At 38.5% G+C, this 17,762-nt stretch overlaps 1 protein-coding gene across 1 annotated transcript in view; it reads right to left on the reverse strand.

Annotated features, from left to right (window-relative positions):
* The window catches only part of KATNIP (katanin interacting protein), a 60,460-nt gene that overhangs the window by 26,523 nt on the left and 16,175 nt on the right, over positions 1-17,762 (reverse strand). The window contains exons 9-14 of the mRNA XM_054080758.1: positions 16,008-16,120; positions 15,451-15,565; positions 14,398-14,604; positions 10,559-10,699; positions 5,589-6,477; positions 470-1,204 (exon numbers count right to left, since the gene is read on the reverse strand). Of these exons, the coding sequence (XP_053936733.1) occupies positions 470-1,204; positions 5,589-6,477; positions 10,559-10,699; positions 14,398-14,604; positions 15,451-15,565; positions 16,008-16,120 (2,200 nt within the window). The remainder of the gene's footprint in view (positions 1-469; positions 1,205-5,588; positions 6,478-10,558; positions 10,700-14,397; positions 14,605-15,450; positions 15,566-16,007; positions 16,121-17,762) is intronic.

Consider the following 17,762-nt stretch of genomic DNA (forward strand, 5'->3'; position numbering starts at 1 on the left):
TTAAAGATAATATATGGTAAATTGAGACTGACTACTGATATAATTAGTATGTTCTCTCTCAAAATTATACAGCACAGCAAAAAAACTAGAGAACTTGGACAAATTTCAAATACATATAAAAGAAAACAGGAAAATTGCTTCTCCATCACCTTTTCTAAAAGACCATATCTGTGAAAACAAGTTAACTAGCAACTTTTAAACGTCTGATGACTACTCAATGTTATTGAATTATGGCCTTATTGCTAAAACAGTGTTAAGGCTAGAGATTAGCTTTATATGCTACTAAAATGTACAATATCATTGTAGAATGCATTAGTGGGTTTTGCATTACATTCTGAAGTTAAAAGAACTAAACACTATACAAAGTGCTAGCTTGCCTTGAACTGGAAAGCAATGACAAACAAGCTGAATGTATTTGTTTGTAATTGTACTACCGTTTCCACAAAGAAAATAAGAAGTGATAGCATACCTCCAAACAAGGTTCCCGAAGCTTTTGCAATTTCTCCTTTAAAGATGCATTGTTCATCTAACAACATTATTATGTCTTTCACACCTCTGAAAGAGTGTATGCGAGACTTATTGTAATTCCAAATCCTAATCATGGCTACTTGACAGGAATTCACAAAGTCAATAAAAATATAGTGAGGTTTTCCAGGGGTAAACGGTGCAAGCCAGAGATGCATATCATCCTGTGTCCGATTTACCCCATCAATTAGGTTGGTTATTATTCTGGGATCATTGCCATATGCTGGTAAAATATTTATATCAAGTGGTTCTGCTGTTATTTTTGAAATCTGAACAGGCTCTCCTTTAGAACTGAAAACTTCAATTCCGTTAAGACCAACATAATGTCTGTCTCCCCATGTTGTTTGGATGTCTATCACTAAGTGCTGCCCATAAGGTAAAATGGGAATTTTAAAATCATTTCCATCATATGCCTCCACAATATTTTCTTCTTCTTGCATTTTTGGTAGTGTTTGTAGTCCTTCCTTTCTTATTTGCTGATATTCTCCAGGCCGGTTGATTTTCTGTTGATGGAGAAACTCATCGAAGACATCTCCTTGAAAATCCATGTTACAGATTCGGCCACGATGGGAATAATTAAACTTTACCAAGGAGTTCCATGACTCTTGCAGAATGTGCTCTCGTTCGCTGCCCCACTTTGCTCTAGAGGTTGCTATGTCCTTGATGGAAAAGTCTTCATCTGAAAATGACATTACACAGGTATTTAATGCATAAACAGGACTGGAAGCAAACCACTAGAACACGGACTTTCCAGAATTATGCTGGTCATATTCGTGTTGCGATACTAGTCCTTTTATGAAGGCTACATGTCCCAGTTTCCCTTCCCCATTTAGACATAACAATTGCTTTTAAATATTAAAGAGCAGAGCACATGCCAAGATACAACAAAGTTGGAGGCTGCGAATTCTTGACTCAACACTTACAGAAATTGGGATTGTGCCCAGTGATACTTATTGTGTAGCTGTCACAATAGTTTAAATCATGTCTGTATTTTGCAGAAAATCTTTCATACAGTTGGAAACGGCTGAACTAAGTTTCTAAAGCTTACAGAGAAAAGCTAGAGCTTCCTGTCAAAAGCAGCCACGCATGTATAAAGGGAAGTGGTGAGCAAAGAAGTAGGTTCGGCACACAGAAAGGATGAGGTGAGCGTTGCATTCAGTGCAGGTGATTTTTCTCACTTTTCAGGAAGTGCAAGATGCAGAAGGGGGATAATGACAAGTATCTAATGGGAACACAGTGGCGGTAAGGAATTAAGAGGGGCACAGCGGGAGCAAGGCTCCTTCTGACTGTACTGAGGAGCTGCTTCATTTCCATCTCAAAACAATTAAGAGTAGATAATAACGAAGATTTTCAATAAAGCTGTCATTTATGTATTTTCTCCAAACAAATGAAGAAAAGCAAATGGAGTACTGAACAATTACAGGCCCCTGGGCTAGATTTTACTTCTGTACAATGTACTTGAGTGAATAGTAAAACAAATCGTTATCAAGAACAAATGCCAATTGTGGTAAAATACAAAATAATATTTTCCCAAAAGACTGCTCAGGACTAACTTTCCACTTTGTTTTTGGAAGCACCAGGAAAGAGGCAATGTTCCTAATCTATCTATGGCCAATAATCATTTACACTGGGGAGAAGTGAGATACAAATAAGAATTTGAAAACAGATGGGAAACTACCTGAAAGAGGGTTGTCGAAAGGCTGGAGACCAACCTGGCCACTCCCCTCACCCCATACGGGGGATACAGATAGGAAGTTAAGGTATGTATTTCAAAGACTATCGGTCATTCGTAAGTCACTTTCTCGTTCAAACCATCATCCGAAACGATACCCATGGGGTAGGTGATCACAAACGCACTTCCCAGAACCTCACAACTTACCTGAAAAAGATACTGTATATCTGTTTACCACTGTAAAATGCCAAGGCATGAAAATTTCAGGATGAGCATATACAGAGGGTTATTTCACATCCATTGCCTTTCCCTACTTTGGAGGGTTTTTTTTCCCTTTTTAAACTTTTTTTTTTTAATGTTAAGTACTTCAAGTACAGAGATTACAGCTCCGAAGCACTTCCACAGCAATTTGATAGAAGCTATTTTCAGTGGGAAGTTAACAGGTTTGTTAGCTACATTAAGGAATGTCAACAGGAGAAGCAGAGCTCTGAAAGGAGAGCCAAGAATAGCCTGAAAACAGAGGTCAATGGGTGAAGTTTACAGGGTTTGCCATGTTTTTTAGAGTCTAAAAATTATTATTTTTATCGGAGCCATGTGAACAATAAACTCTGCATGTAAAGAGGGTCCTGCTTGCAGATGTTACAGATGCTTTCCCGGTCTTCTACATCCCTGAGAAGATTGTATAATGGATGCTGTCCTGAAGTTCAGAAATAAAGGTACCTCAAATGTGCATCTCCTCTGTGGAGGGGTGTTTTGAACCACCAAGTCCCCTGCTCTGCTTCTGCTGGCAATACACACCATACAATTCCTCTCAACACATTAGTAAACTACACTTTGGGACAACACTAGCTTGAAAAACACACCTTTCTCCTGCCTCTGTTGTGCTAATCTAATTTTTACTCCCTGCAGTTATAAATAGCAATCACTTCCATGCTGCAATCACACACTTCATTTCTTAAATCATTCTAAAAGCTCTCTTCTGTATCTGTTCCACTTTGCAATCAGCTTTCCTGAAAGTGGATGATCAGAACACTGCAGTTTTCCAACTGACGTCTCACAAGCGCCTGTGTTGAGATATTAACATTTCCCTAACTAACAGCAATGCCTCTGCTCAAACATCCTCTGAGCACATTGCTATAATCACGCCTGCGTCACACAAGCATTCCATAGTCAATCTGTTATCAACTACTCAACCCAAATCCTTCTCTTCCTCAATCATTTGCAATTGATGATTACTCAGCTTACAACTTAATTTATGTTATTAATCCCCAAATGACCTTGCAAGCAGTACTACAGAATTGCATTCCATTGCTGTTACTCCGGTTCTCAAGTTCATCTTTCTGTGCAGTTCTTAAATCTGCTTAACTCATAATACCCCAAATTATATCTAACTTGCAATTTTATCAGCACACTTCCATCATTTCCTTTGCACATTAAACCAGTTATCGAAGAAAAACGTGTGGTTTTATAGCAACATTAACTCGAGTCAAGTACGCATGTACACGCTACTTCTAATTTCTGTTGTTCTTGTTATTCTTCATTTAATGACCAAAGATGTGCTGTGACATGGCACATGAGCTTGTGCAACCTCCCCTTTGTCAAATTCCGCTATCGGGAAACTGCAGTTCCCCCAGCCCCATACCAATTAAAATTCTCCACTCTGAGGGAAATATTTAAACTGTTTTCCTGTTGTTAATGCTCACTCAGCTCCACTTTGAAGATGCTTTACCCTGCATGGCACAGAACAGAGAGAACAAAAGCTGGTAGATGGCCAGCAGATTTCCCAGAGACAAACACATACCGGGAGTTTTAAGCACCAGATGAGAAAATCTGCTCTGAGCAAAATTTAGAGGACATTATAATTAGGATCACGATAACCCTCATCTTAAACTTTGCATTGAAACTCCTAAATTGATACCATTTTTACAACTGAACATAAATTACTAAGGTGGGATTTATTTACAGTTTCCATCATCTTGACAAGTTTTTAATCTAACAGAGATACTGTAAAATGTGTGAAACAGCAAAACGGCTGCGGTGAGTGGGTGGATGAAGGGGAGATTGCAGTTATTCCAACTACTTCCATACTTTTTTCTTCTTTAAGGTATAATTTCATATACACTTACAAAATTGCTGTTTTCTCCACAGAGGAGCAATGAAGGAAAAATCCAGATATTCTAACTTTGGAAACAACGAATTTCTTCACTTTTGTGTGAAAATTTCATGCAGTACCTACTGTAGAATTTGAACTGGCATTCCTGCATTTAGGCAGACTTCCGTGCCTTATGACCATAGCTTTGATGTAAACACCCAAATACAACACAGAGCAAGCTACACTTCCATGGAAACAGTTTTGATAGTTAATTTTACTAAATCACACCCAAAATTCCAATTTGTATTTTTGGAACATCTTTTTCCAATTCTCCAGGCCTTGTCGTCCCTGTTCTGCCAGACTCTCTTAGAATCATGGAATGGGTTGGGTCTGAAGGGACCTTAAAGCCCGTCCAGTTCCATCCTCCTGCCTTGAGCAGGGACACCTCCCACTGGATCTGGGTGCTCAAAGCCCCATCCAACCTTGAACACCTCCAGGGATGGGGCAGCTCATTTGAGAGACATGATTGAATGCTGAAGAATTACAGAATGACAAAGAACTCCAGAACTTGCCCAGTTCTCACACTCTTCCCTGGGGACTCACTGGTGGCTACTGCTAGCGACAGAACACAGCTACACAGATCTGAATCTCTCACCTCCAACAGGATCCAGGCAAACTAAAAATGGTTTGGAAAGGGATGACAAAGGACAATCAAGAACATGCACCAGGCAACAGCTAACCTTACTAGAAAACTCTTCATAATCAAGCAGAGAAATCTGAGGGTGAGGTTTGGAAGAGGTACGTAATGTTATGAGTGGAGAAGGGAAAATAAGCAGCCCCCATTCACTCTGAACAGCATTCAGCACGTATTCTTACTGAGAAAGTAAGAAACCTACTACACAAACTGTAAATTTACTCACCACCTTGAGGTCACACTCCTCTATCTTTTTGCAGATTTTCATTGATATTAGCAAGCATTTGCTGTCTGCGGGACTGTCAATTTTTAGAATATAATTTACTGAAATTTAGCCTTCAGTCTTCTCCAAATAAACTTAAAAATGAATGCAAATTTTTTGGAAAAGGGGCATTTCACATTAGGTGTAGGACAAGGAGAGAGACTCCGAGCAATGCCATAGTATGAATGAGAAAAACTGAATACTGCAAACATCACAAATAAAATCCCATTGTCTATACCTATGGGAATCTCAGGACATTCCTCCCAACCTATATTATCCTGTGCTTCTGCAAAGTGGAGAACACATCAGTGCTTGCACTAAGGTTGCTATTGTGAGCTCTTACCTTTGAGTGCAGCATTATCTTCTCCAAGATTTAGACTGTGTAAGTCCTCTTTTTTTACACATCTAACACTTCTCCTTCCACTTGTAGGGCACTGTAAGCTGGAGCAACTTTTATTACAAAGTTGCTCCAGAATGTCCAAGCCCCCACCACGATCCTTCCTGGTTAGCATTTGTGATCTCTCATCTCCATTTGCATTTCTACTACTGGATCTTCCCAGCTCATTTCTCTGACGTTTGACATCCTCATCAGTCAGAGCTGAAAACTTTTCCATGATTCCATCGGATTGTGTTTGACATCTCAAACCTGAACAATGTTCTGTCACAAGCCAGGGATGCTTCTGCTTACTGGAATTAACTAGGTTATTCTCTGTTACTTGGGAAGATGACCGTAACCAAGAAGAAAGTGCACTTGTGGAATCAGACAACTTTCTTCCTGTTAGCTTTTCCATTTGCTCGCTCAAAGTAAGTTCATCGTCAGATGGAGCATGCTCCATTACAGCTTGTACTATTGCATTCTTTTGGGCATCTTTCATACAAACTTGAGAAGGTAACACTTTTAGATCATCCTCTAACACAGACAATTTTTCCTTTGTAAAACTGATTGAGTTCATCTTATGCTCAAGGAGATTTTCTTCTGGCAGAGATTTCCAGTTTAGTGAAATGCTGTTTGACTGTAAGCATTTAAAAGGCAAGTCTGTTTTCTCCTCTGTGACTGAAGGTGCATTTACTTCTTTCCTTTCATTTGAAGAACATGCTTCTTGCTTGTGATCTGTAAGGTCAATTGTAGTGCTGTGGTCAGTGAGATCTCCACAGGCTTTCGCTAATTCACCATCAAATACAAGGTTCTCGTCAATGTATAACTTCACCTTCTTTGCTCCAATATCAAGGCCCTACAAAAATAAAAGTATGAAGATTTCAATTAAGATGTTCAAGCATTAGGTATCACTGTTCTGGAACTCTGATATTTGAACACTTAATCAATAAACAGATTAAAACTATTAAAACCTCCTATCAGTAACATGGGTTTGACTACTTTTTAATGAGAAGCTCAAACAACTGAAAAATACCGTGGGATATTTAAGATTTTATTTAAAAGAACTAAAAACCCTGCTAGATGCTACTGTAAGCCATCTTGGCTGATAAGGCTTCAGAAAAATCTCCAGCAAAGAAGTCTAGATTAAATACAATTACATTTGATCAGGATATAAATTCCAGAGGCACATTTTGCTCCTGCATCTTTAAGATTCACCACTTTCACGACATGTTGTGAAGCGAACAGCCACCCAGCTCAAAGCCACTAGAGTTAAAATGGGTTATAAAGAGTTACAGAAATACAGGGCTGGAAAGGACGTTTAAAAAAAAAAAAAAAAAAAATCATCCGGTCCCATCTCTTTCCACTGAAGAAAGTAAAATAACCTTCACCAATGTGAAAAAAAAAATGGTTTTAACAATTTTCAAATAACCTGCCTTGATGTTTTTTACCAACACTCAACTAGGTTTTTAAAGGCCCTCATCTCAGACACTACTCTGCTACTCATAACTTTATCTCTATATTCTCCCTTTCTGTGGCACTCACTAAAACCTGGTATTTTCATTCCATTGAAGTTGGAACTAATGTTCTTTCTATTCTCTCCACCATTTCCATCTAATCTCTTCTCCCTCTTAACAAAAATACTGGTATCTTCAAAGAAAATGTAGAAGATGAGACAAAATCCATCACTTCTCTGCCCTCTAAATTTCAGCAACATGTCCATCACATGAAGTCTTTAAAGACTCTCTGTTCTTTCCTTATTTTCATGAAAACTGAGAAGCTTTTCATGAAAGTAAAACATTTCAGTTTCATCTCTCTTGCTCATCTCCTGGATGACAGTTCTCTTTGAATACCAATTTAAATTTTCCTCAGCTCCCAGCCTAAACCAGTTACTCCTTCACCTTCAAGCATCTCCAGTTCTTCACTCCTGCCTGCACACTTTACAGCTTAGAAGTTTCTACAGCTTCCATTCTACTGCTTTTCAAATAACAACATTTGAGGCCAAAAAAAAAGAAATATGGACCTAAAAGGGGACGAAAGCAGAAGATGCAGGCACAAGAAGAAAGCTACAGCTGAGGGAGGGGAATAGTGTAGGAATGCAAGACACATTGCTGACAGAAAGAGATCACCTTCACTACCTTCTCAGAGAACAGCTGTAAAGCCAGTTTAATTGGCCATTATGTCATGGCTGCCTGTGTTACTCCTGAAGTATCATAAAGTTCTATATATCTATAATGACGCATTTGGCCATAAAACATGGTAGTCTTTCCCCTTGAACAAGGACACTGCTAGATTAATCTAATTGGGGATAACAATTAATAATTATATAAATTAAAAACTAACTATACAGCTTCGCCTGAAACTACGATAGGGAAGAGCAAGACTATCGGGATGCCTCAGTAATGTTATTTTTTGAATCTCTGTATGTCTAGACTGTTAACGTACTCCTTAAATGCTAAAGATATTGGATATTCACAGCTGAATTTGGGATAACTGCAACATTTCTACATAATATCCTAGTCTCTACTCCTGTTGGGAATACTCAAACCTTAGTTCTGTATTTCTACCTGGGAATTGATACAAACTGCATGGAACCACAGAAACATAAACGTGTATTTTGACAAGTATTTGTTAATTTCATCATTTTAAATTAAAATCAACCACCTCTTCAGAACAGTACTGGAAGGCTGCTCTAAGGCTTCCCTGAAGCCTTTTCTTCAGGGTAGGTTTTTTTTCCCTGCCAGATGAATAATTAGAAGGGCACAACAAAATAAGCAAGTAGGTGTGATCAATTCCAGAGAGAAAAAAAATGAAAGATTTTGTGAAAACAGATCTAAAGTTTCTCTTGATGTGCCCTCCCAGCTTACACCTTCAAACCCCACAGAACGCTGGCAGGGATAGAGGGATAGAGCTTTCCCATGAAGCAACAAGGATAGTATTTCTGGCCATATCAGTGATATATTCTATATATCTCTAATGACACATACTCAGAAAGACAATACTTAAAACTAGAAGCACTTTTCAGGAACAAAGCTGTGGCATCCTTACAGACGGATGTCTGTACAGACTACAGCCCAGAGATAGTCCAGCAGTACAAAAAACCTTCAGCTCAAGAGAATGGACATGAACACATGCACAGGAGGAACGTGCATATGGACAATTGCTTGAAGAAGAAAATGATCCCATTGGAGAGTAACTAAGACTTTTGTGCTCTTAAGTATTAATTCCATCCTATGATTTGTGAGGATATACAACAGACACTATATTGAATCTCGTGAAGAGTTTTAACAGCATCAAGATGCAATTTTAAGGTTCCAGCAAGTTTTCACAAAATGTCTGCATATTTTTGATGAATTTGAAACGAACTGGCTGCCCTTACTTACACATGATCTCTTCTTGCAGACTAAAAACAACCTCCTCTTTTGCAGACCTCATCTGAAGTAAATAAAGGCAAGACGAAACATTCTCCGAGACCTTCCTTGACCAAGGAATCAAGGAATCTATGGCAATGATATAATCTAACTCTTACAGCTTCCTTCAGACATATTTTTTCTACTTCCAGACTCAAGTTCTAGAACACAAACGTCAAAAGTACTGGTCTGAATTAACTTTTTGCCTGTTTTTTGAAAAAGTACTTGTGCGCCTCTCACTTATGTGATTTTTGAGGGAGAGGAGGAGGTTAGAGCGATTACCAGAAAAACACACAAAAATTTGGCTCTGGATTTACATTAGCAGGAAGAAAATTGTTGGCTAATTATACTTGTAGGTTTTATACTTCTCAGCCAAAACTTTCTCGTGACAAATTACAGAATTAGGCAGAAGGACTTTGTATTGTTCTTTCATCTTAATGATAATGAAACATTTCTTTAGTCAGTGTGCACTGCTGCACTGCCATCAAAATCCATGGGATTATACTCCTAATGGATTTTACAGCTTGCCTTACAGGCATTTATTAAAAAATACCCGAAACAGTGCCTTGAAATACATAAATACATTTATGTGTATTTCCTGCATTATAGTCAATAGGCCTGTTAACAAATCATACTATTACCTCCAAAATCAGCAGTTTCTTTCGCACTCTCTAATGATGACAGAATATTCTATAGCCCACATTTTAATAGAAAAAGCTAATAAATTTCCAAGAAATAAATATAAGTTATGTTACAGAAAATTTCTTTAAGCTGCCCTTTCCATGGTCATTTCCATATGTATAAATTACAATATGTGCTTATATAAGAACACGGATGAGAGCAAAACCAGGGTTATAAAGCCTCTTATTTATAATCCAGGACAGCCAATCCTCTTTGATTCAGTACCTGGGATTTTTTTCTTAACGTTGCAGTGTACAAACAAGAATAATTTCCATGGTGACATTCAAAGACACAAACAAGACACCATCTGCCATGAGATGTCTCTCTTGTAACACTAGGTTACTTGCTTTATTATGAATATACAGTTAGTATACTTTTTAATTAAAGTGAAAAAAAGACATAACTGAGCAATAGTCAGCCTATTTATACTCATATACATGAGAAAACATGTATTTAAACACATATGTATTTATGCTGCGATAAAAACAACTCAAAGTCCTGAATATCAAGATGCACTTACCTTTGTCTCTTTATGTCTTATCACAGTAAAGTATTAACTGACAGAACATGCAAGCTTTTTATTAGGTCTTTAGAGACCTGTAAGAGCTTTGAAAGAAAATGCTAATTGTGCCTATCAAAACATTAACAACCTCATTGCTACCGCTTACAATTAAGACAAAAGCAAATTTCACAGTAGACTTGGACCTCTCCTAGCTCCCTAGCTGTTTTATTTTTTAAAAAAGAAAATGGTATCTATTTTTATTCCATAATTTCTGAAAGAAGATGAAACTTAATTTCCCTAGGCAAGGTAGAGCAAACATACAGAGGAGCTGAGAAAAAACTACTTACACAGGGAGTTGTGGTGTTGTAATTCCAAATCTTGATCTTGGATATACCAAAGTCATGTGACCGGGTGGGATTGCGGATAACAAAGTAAAGTTGGATGGGTGGATGGAAAGGGCACATCCAAACGAAGCTTTCCTTCGTGGTCTAAAAACACATACAAGCAGACCGTCACTAATACTCTTTTCTCCTAAAGCAGGATATTTTCATTAATTCACCACCCCTCCGAAGAACATACATTGATTAGAAAAGTAACCATTCTATAGAATCTACTATGTTAAGAGCAAAACCTTAACCTCATTTCCAAAGAAAATCCGTTTCTCCTTCCTGTAAGACAGCTGACAACAACCTGACAATTAGATAAAGGTCAGCTGCTTGCTGTCCCAGTAAGACATCTGCGTACTCACAAATGACAGGCAGCCTGCTATGCTTTGTAACTGCAGGGTCAAAGCAAGCCCAGTTTATTTTAATCAAATTAATCAGCTTTGTGGGCTCTAAAGAGGATCACTGAGTACAATGGACACCGTATATGCATTTTACAATATATTAAAGTGCTTACACTTCTGTTTTGCCCTCTAAAGAGGGGAATCTTACAGAATTTTATTTTACTGCCTCTATTTTAATCAGGCTTTGCAGACAACTAATTTCACTTACAGATCTATTCCTCAGAGCTATATTTAGGACTCTGCACTTGAAAGTTTCTAAGATACTGCGGAAACCCCCAACATGAATTTTACAAACAACTGACAATAAAGATATTTTAAAATACCAAAGAATGCCTAATTCTGGACATTGTTCAGAACTTCTACCTCCACATGTTCAGAAATCGAGGAAAAGGATGTGTGGCAGCTCAGAAAGAAGCAAGGAGTAAAGAGTTTCAGAATCAAAATGCTGAATATTCATACACTTGATGTTGATGCCCAAAACAGAGATGAACGAGGACACCAAGTAAATATACATGCAGATAACATTTCAGCGATCCGAGATTAGCAGATAAATTGCTCCCTTTCTATTTTCAAGGATATGCAGTACACATACACACACAGTAAGCACACAAAGTCAATATTTTTCCACATCCTTTTACTTCGAAATGAGTCTTTCAGTTTTTTCTGAAGGCAGTAACTACAAAAGTTTCCTATCTAGTGCTTTAGATGTGTGCCAAATGCTGGTAAGGACAGAGCCTTGCCACTCTCTTCAGAGATATCATGAATAGGTCCACTCCTCAGAGTGGTTATCTACGTATTCCAAGCTCTGATAGCTCACGATATCTCTGCCCTAGAGGCCTCTCAAAAAGCTTGGGAGATGTTGTTGCTCTGGCTGTCAGTTTTGCACAGAAACAGTCATAAGAGTGCCAGACAGGTTTAATCCTTTCTATATTAAAAAAGAAAGAAGCCTCTTAACATCAAAGAAATGAACAACGTTCCAACAACAGCCTTTCAATCAGTGTGAACCCAATTCGAAGATCAACTTCAAAGCTAGATCATGTTACTCATTCATACTATGAGCAAGAATGAATAGAGAACCATTTCCTACCAGCAGACAACATCTTATGAGTAATCAGTCTCCAGACTTCTCAAGTGTGGACCTGATGTCCTAGAAATTAATAGATTCTGGTGTGTACTGAGATAATGCTGGAGGTGCCTTCACAGGAGGGTGCCAGAATCAGCACCAAAATGAACTCTGGAGAGACCTGATTGCCCTTCTCACTAGTTTCTCTGTGAAGCTGCACATGATCTTCCAAACTATATCAGAGCCAGGCCAAGTATTGTGTCTTGAGCGAGAGGCAGCTGTAAAGATCATTTTATTTAATCAGTGGAAGTAACCGCTTAGGCCTAACGATACACAAACTCAGAAGTGTCAAAGATCTGACAGCAGAAACTGAAGGAACTTTGACGAATCAATCCATGTCAAAACCCGTGTGACTGTGGAGGAGTCTCAGGTTTTATCACTAAGAGTGACAGTGACTGTCTTTGCCTTCACAGGATGTACTCCAGTCTGGCGTCATTGTCTTTGTCAGTAGCACTGAAAAAAATCTAGCCCAAAAGTTCTTTGAACCATCAGGGTGAACCTGGTATGTCAGGAGTATGAATTACTTTTGACCTCACCCAAGGGAAAAAAGTGACAACAGGAATACTTGATCTTAGATTCCACGGGAGACCTGTCTGCAGGACACACCAACGTGTGGGCACCAAAGGTACACCTGATGGAGAGAAAAGGAAGGCTCCAGCACTGTGAAGAGGAGCGATGTAGGTCTGAGAGTTCACCATTATGAAGAAATACCTTTGTTACATATTCTTAGCATTACTGTTCTGTGTCCTTGTTATTCTGAGGCCTGAAAGACCTTTATATGCATGTAAGAACCAAAAAGGTTTGCAGAAAACAATTTCAATAAAATGCCTAACGTATGTCTTACTAAGCTCTATATTCCACCAGAAACTATTTCCTCAGTTGAGAGCATCTGATGCTCTGCCAGGCATTTTTTTCTTTTACAACATATCATGAAGTACAAGGGAGGAGACAGTTTAAGTGTTCTTCTTAAAAGCCTGCAAGGGTAGTAAATAAACTAACAAATAAATAAAACCCCTGATCTACAGTAAGAGTATGTCTATTCTCAAAGACAAATGTATGCCTAAATGATCAAAGATAGAAGTACTTTAACTATAGTAAAAGTGAGTTTTCCACAAAGTAAGTTTTTATGTTAGTGTCCATTTAGTTGAAAATACTAAGAGATTCATTAATTTGTTGTCTTTTCTAATGCCTCCCACAGCTCTCCTGTATGATCTGAAATGTACACAAACTGGAAACAGTGCTTTGACTTCTTCAGAAGTCTGTAGTTCATTTATCACGTATCCACATTCTAGGGCCATAGCCCCTGCCCAGATTGCATCGTCTCTGACGCAATACCTTTCCAGCTTCAAGAGAGGAGATTACAGTGTCACAAATCAATATTAATCAATGAAATATAAAACCTCATTACTTAAGAATAAAGGGATATATAGATATATGAGAAATGCTGAGAATAACAGGTTTATAATGGATTCATGAATACATTACCACATAATTTATGATCATCTGGAAAGTCTGAGAGTCACTACAACTACAACCACTGAGTGTCACCTGCCAGACAGCAGCAGGATTTCATCCCAGCTAGTGACTTTTGTCTCTCGTCTTTAGTTTGGAAGCACCTTGCGTCTCCTCATCTTATTGTCTCACAGAAGAGCCATGAAACACTTTTCTTTCATCATGCCACACATTTTTCTATAATCTTTTGCTCAGACTACCTATCTATGCATTCTTATTCTTCTGTGGTCTTTGCCAAGGATAAAGAGGACAGGAGAAAATAAGCATGTTTCCTTCTTAAGTTTACTTAAATTGATATTAAACAACTGGAAGAAGTTACCAGAAAAGCCCCCATGCCTTCAGATCACAAGAATTACTTAATTTATCAGCAGACATGCTGTAAAAAGGTGAAATTTCCTGTCCTTCTTGTTCTACAGACACTATTATTACAATACTTTAAAAATTGAATGGGTTCTTTCACCTAATGCAATACCAGAGAGTGAACATGAAAGGAGGCAGAGTTAAAGCTGCCTCCTTCCACTTGCTCAGGCAAATTAATCAAATTCTGTCCTAAAACAAAATCCTAACCAAATACTGATGTCTCGGACAGGAAAGCTGGATTTGTTAACGGTAAATAATATTTGTATTTTTTAATTATTATCGGAGTTGTTATGCAAATCAAGTTCAAAATGAAATCATGTTTCTAAGCAAATAAAAGAAAAAAGTGATGGACTATTAAAGAAATATAACGAGAAATTTCCACATCCAGGACTAAGCTGTCTTACATTTAAGTTTGTATTGACCAAGCAGCGCAAATCCCCTGGGTTGTCAGCATTTCGAATGTCCACATCATGAGGAGACACAAATATCTTCTCGTTGCATAGATCAAAGAATTCCACCTTGCTGAGGCCCACATTTACTGGATTTCCCCAGTTAGAAAGAAGTTCCATAGTCACATAAATGGCATCACGTACTTCCATACTGCTTGTCATCTGGATCAAAACGAAATATGGTATAAACATAAGAGACAAAACAATAAAATGTGGAACAAAATAAAGACTGTTAAGACCACAATACTAACAAGTCAGAAGAAAAAAGCTTGCAAACTCAAGGCTGTCTGGATAACATTCAATCTTTTGGGTTCCACTAGCTCTGCCCCACAACAACTAATAAATCTGTGGCAGTTAGAGGAGAGAACTTATTACCCTCTTAGATTCCAGTCCACTCCAAAGCCTAAGGCAAAAAAAGCTTTCTGTTCTTTGTCTGATTCCTTTGTCATTCTGACGAACAAAGGAACAGTGATAAATGCTCTTTTCTCACTTGTCATAGGTTTATTATACTTCGGGGAGTGCAGGGATGGGATGAGGGGGAATAGTTTTAAACTGAAAGAGGGGAGGTTTAGATTAGATACTGGGAAGAAATGCTTTCCTGTGAGGGTGGCAACCTCCTGGCACAGGCTGCTGGGAGAAGTCGCGGATGCCCGAATAGTTTTAAACTGAAAGAGGGGAGGTTTAGATTAGATACTGGGAAGAAATGCTTTCCTGTGAGGGTGGCAACCTCCTGGCACAGGCTGCTGGGAGAAGTCGCGGATGCCCAAGCCCTGGAGGTGTTCAAGGCCAGGCTGGATGGGGTTTTGAGTAACCTGATCCAGTGGGAGGTGTCCCCATGGCCAGGAGGTTGGAACCGGATGATCTCTCTAAGGCCCCTGCCAGCCGAAAACATTCCACGATTCTGTGATTAGTTGATGTGGGGCAGAATCGGTGGAATACAGATCATTAAATGTACATTTATTTCAGTAATACTGGGAAGCATTAGTTATGATGCATATCTACACAAACCTTCTCCCTCAACATGGAATTGCCTTCAGATTTGTCAGCAGCTAGGAGTATGTGGGCATCACAGGCAGAATCGCTCTCAGGCTCCTGAAGGACATTCAGAAGTTTCTTCTCTTGCCTGAAAAGTACATATTCTTTTACATGTTACTTTCTTATAATTTTGTATTTTAAAGAAACAAGGGTTTTGGTGCAAAGATGCAGAGACGATAGCATGAACCCACACACCCCACAGAAGAATCCCATGTACCCCCACACTGAATGACAACTGTTGCAGAACCACCTTAGATACACAGGGTTTGCTTCAAATACTGGGCTCCAGTTCTCTGCTGGTTCTGAGGCAGTCTGAGAAAGTAATACATTTTTTTCTAATAGAAAGATAAACAGAGGGAGATTTTGGCAGTTCCTTGACTCAGAGACTGGCCCCGAGGCTCCCTGATTTGCTACAACTTCCACAATGTCTCAGGTATCTAAAGATTATCAGGTGTAGTGGTAGTACACTGATAGTAGAGTGAAAGTATGTCCTAAAAAAAGGAAGCTACCCTTAAAGGAAATACAAATACCTGCTTCCAAAAGAACAAATTTTCTCAACAGCTTTTGTGACTGCAGTCCTTGTCTGGCTTTTTTCTGAAGGTTCAGCCGTTGCAGAAACAACAGATGAAACAGAAAATTTCTTCTAAGTAAGAAAAAAAATGAATATGTTTCATTCACGTTGTTCTCTATGTAGCAATGAGTATCAGTTTGCATCTGCTACCAATAAGAGTTTGGGCCCAGGTCTGGTCTCAGCTAACCTGAGCTAATGCATAACCTCATATTGAGTTAAAGCATATTTAACAGAACTGGTCTTGATTTGCAAGGAAAGAGCTGAGCTTGGAGCTTGATCTTCTATGTGGAAGAAAAGTAATGTAAAAGTATTCTCTGATGACTATTAAAAATACACATACCTATGTCTGAAATCTCATTGTATATATTTGGTAGGACTCAGAGCTGGGCAAAGCTTTGGCACAGGCCTACACAGACTTCTCCAAAGAAGAATAATACAGACTTTTAAATCCAGAAAGCTCCATTTATTTTTTAAAACATATAACCATCAGTAGTGAGTATCGAAAACAGATGACAGTTCTGCAGTTTCCTAAAAATTTGTTGGTAGCTTCTGTCACAGACAGAACACTCAGCACAGTGAGCCACCAGTCAGATGACAAACGTCATTCATTCTGTTTATGGGTCACTTCCATTTCTATAATTTTTGCAGAATAAGAGAACTTGAAAATACTTAGAAGTTAATTACTTTTTTAGTACTAAAATATCACCATTGTTATACATTTAAATATCAAAGGCCAAGTTCCAAAATCCCTTAATTGTATAAGCAAAATTACTTCTGGACTATCATTTAGGTCAGCTTTAAGACTGAGAACCCACAGTGGGTTTTTGAAACTCCATCTCAAGTGTTAGGGTAAAATTATGTCTATTTTAAGTATTACTTAATTATTCTTCATTTAAGCACAACAATATTAAAATTAGTCCTAATGTTAGCAGGAAGATACATTATGTGAGAATATTTAACGGCATTCGTTCTCTCAATCACAAAGCTATAAATATCTCAAAACCAAAAGGAATAAGATGGAAAAGTTGATCTAGATGGTGAAATCATACATGAAGTACTTCCCTACAGTAAAAGAACATTTTAACCTTTGCTCCTAACCAAAACTCCCCAGCAACCTAACGTTGGCTCAGCAACAGCCGTGGGTTGTTCATCACAGCATCAGCTCACAAGTTCAGGGAGCACCAGCTCAGGTTAGTCAGCTGTCTTGGAAACTCCCAGAATTCAAATGAGTAACTCCAAGAATGTCTAGGCACCCCTTTTCCTTCCTACAAGCCAGTCTCCTGAACACCAAACTGGAAGCAGACTTTGAATCCATGAACATTGCCCATAACAGATTGTTTATGTCAGTTTATGCTCAAGTTTCTTTATGTACTTTTTTTCTGTTCCAAGAATTGAAGTATATGCTCAAAGTTTAACTAGGATTGCCAGCACGTATCTCTCTATTTTTTAACCCAATAAGGAGTAACAGTCTGACCTCACTCAGAGGGGAATGGATTTATGCTGATTTCCTTGCTTATGAGCTTTTTGTTGTTTTTAAACATGGTTGTTGGAGATAAGAGATGTATACACACTGGTGCAGAAAACCCACACTGGCTCCTTCTCGCTAAGAGCCAGCAGTGTACGTGACAGCTCTGCTCCAAAAGCAGAGCATGTATTAACATGAACAGTGCCCGTATTAATGACTTCAGCAGGAATGTAGGATTAATTGGTATGG

This window comes from Cuculus canorus, chromosome 15 (genome assembly GCF_017976375.1).
Source record: "Cuculus canorus isolate bCucCan1 chromosome 15, bCucCan1.pri, whole genome shotgun sequence".
Classification (NCBI taxonomy): domain Eukaryota; kingdom Metazoa; phylum Chordata; class Aves; order Cuculiformes; family Cuculidae; genus Cuculus; species Cuculus canorus.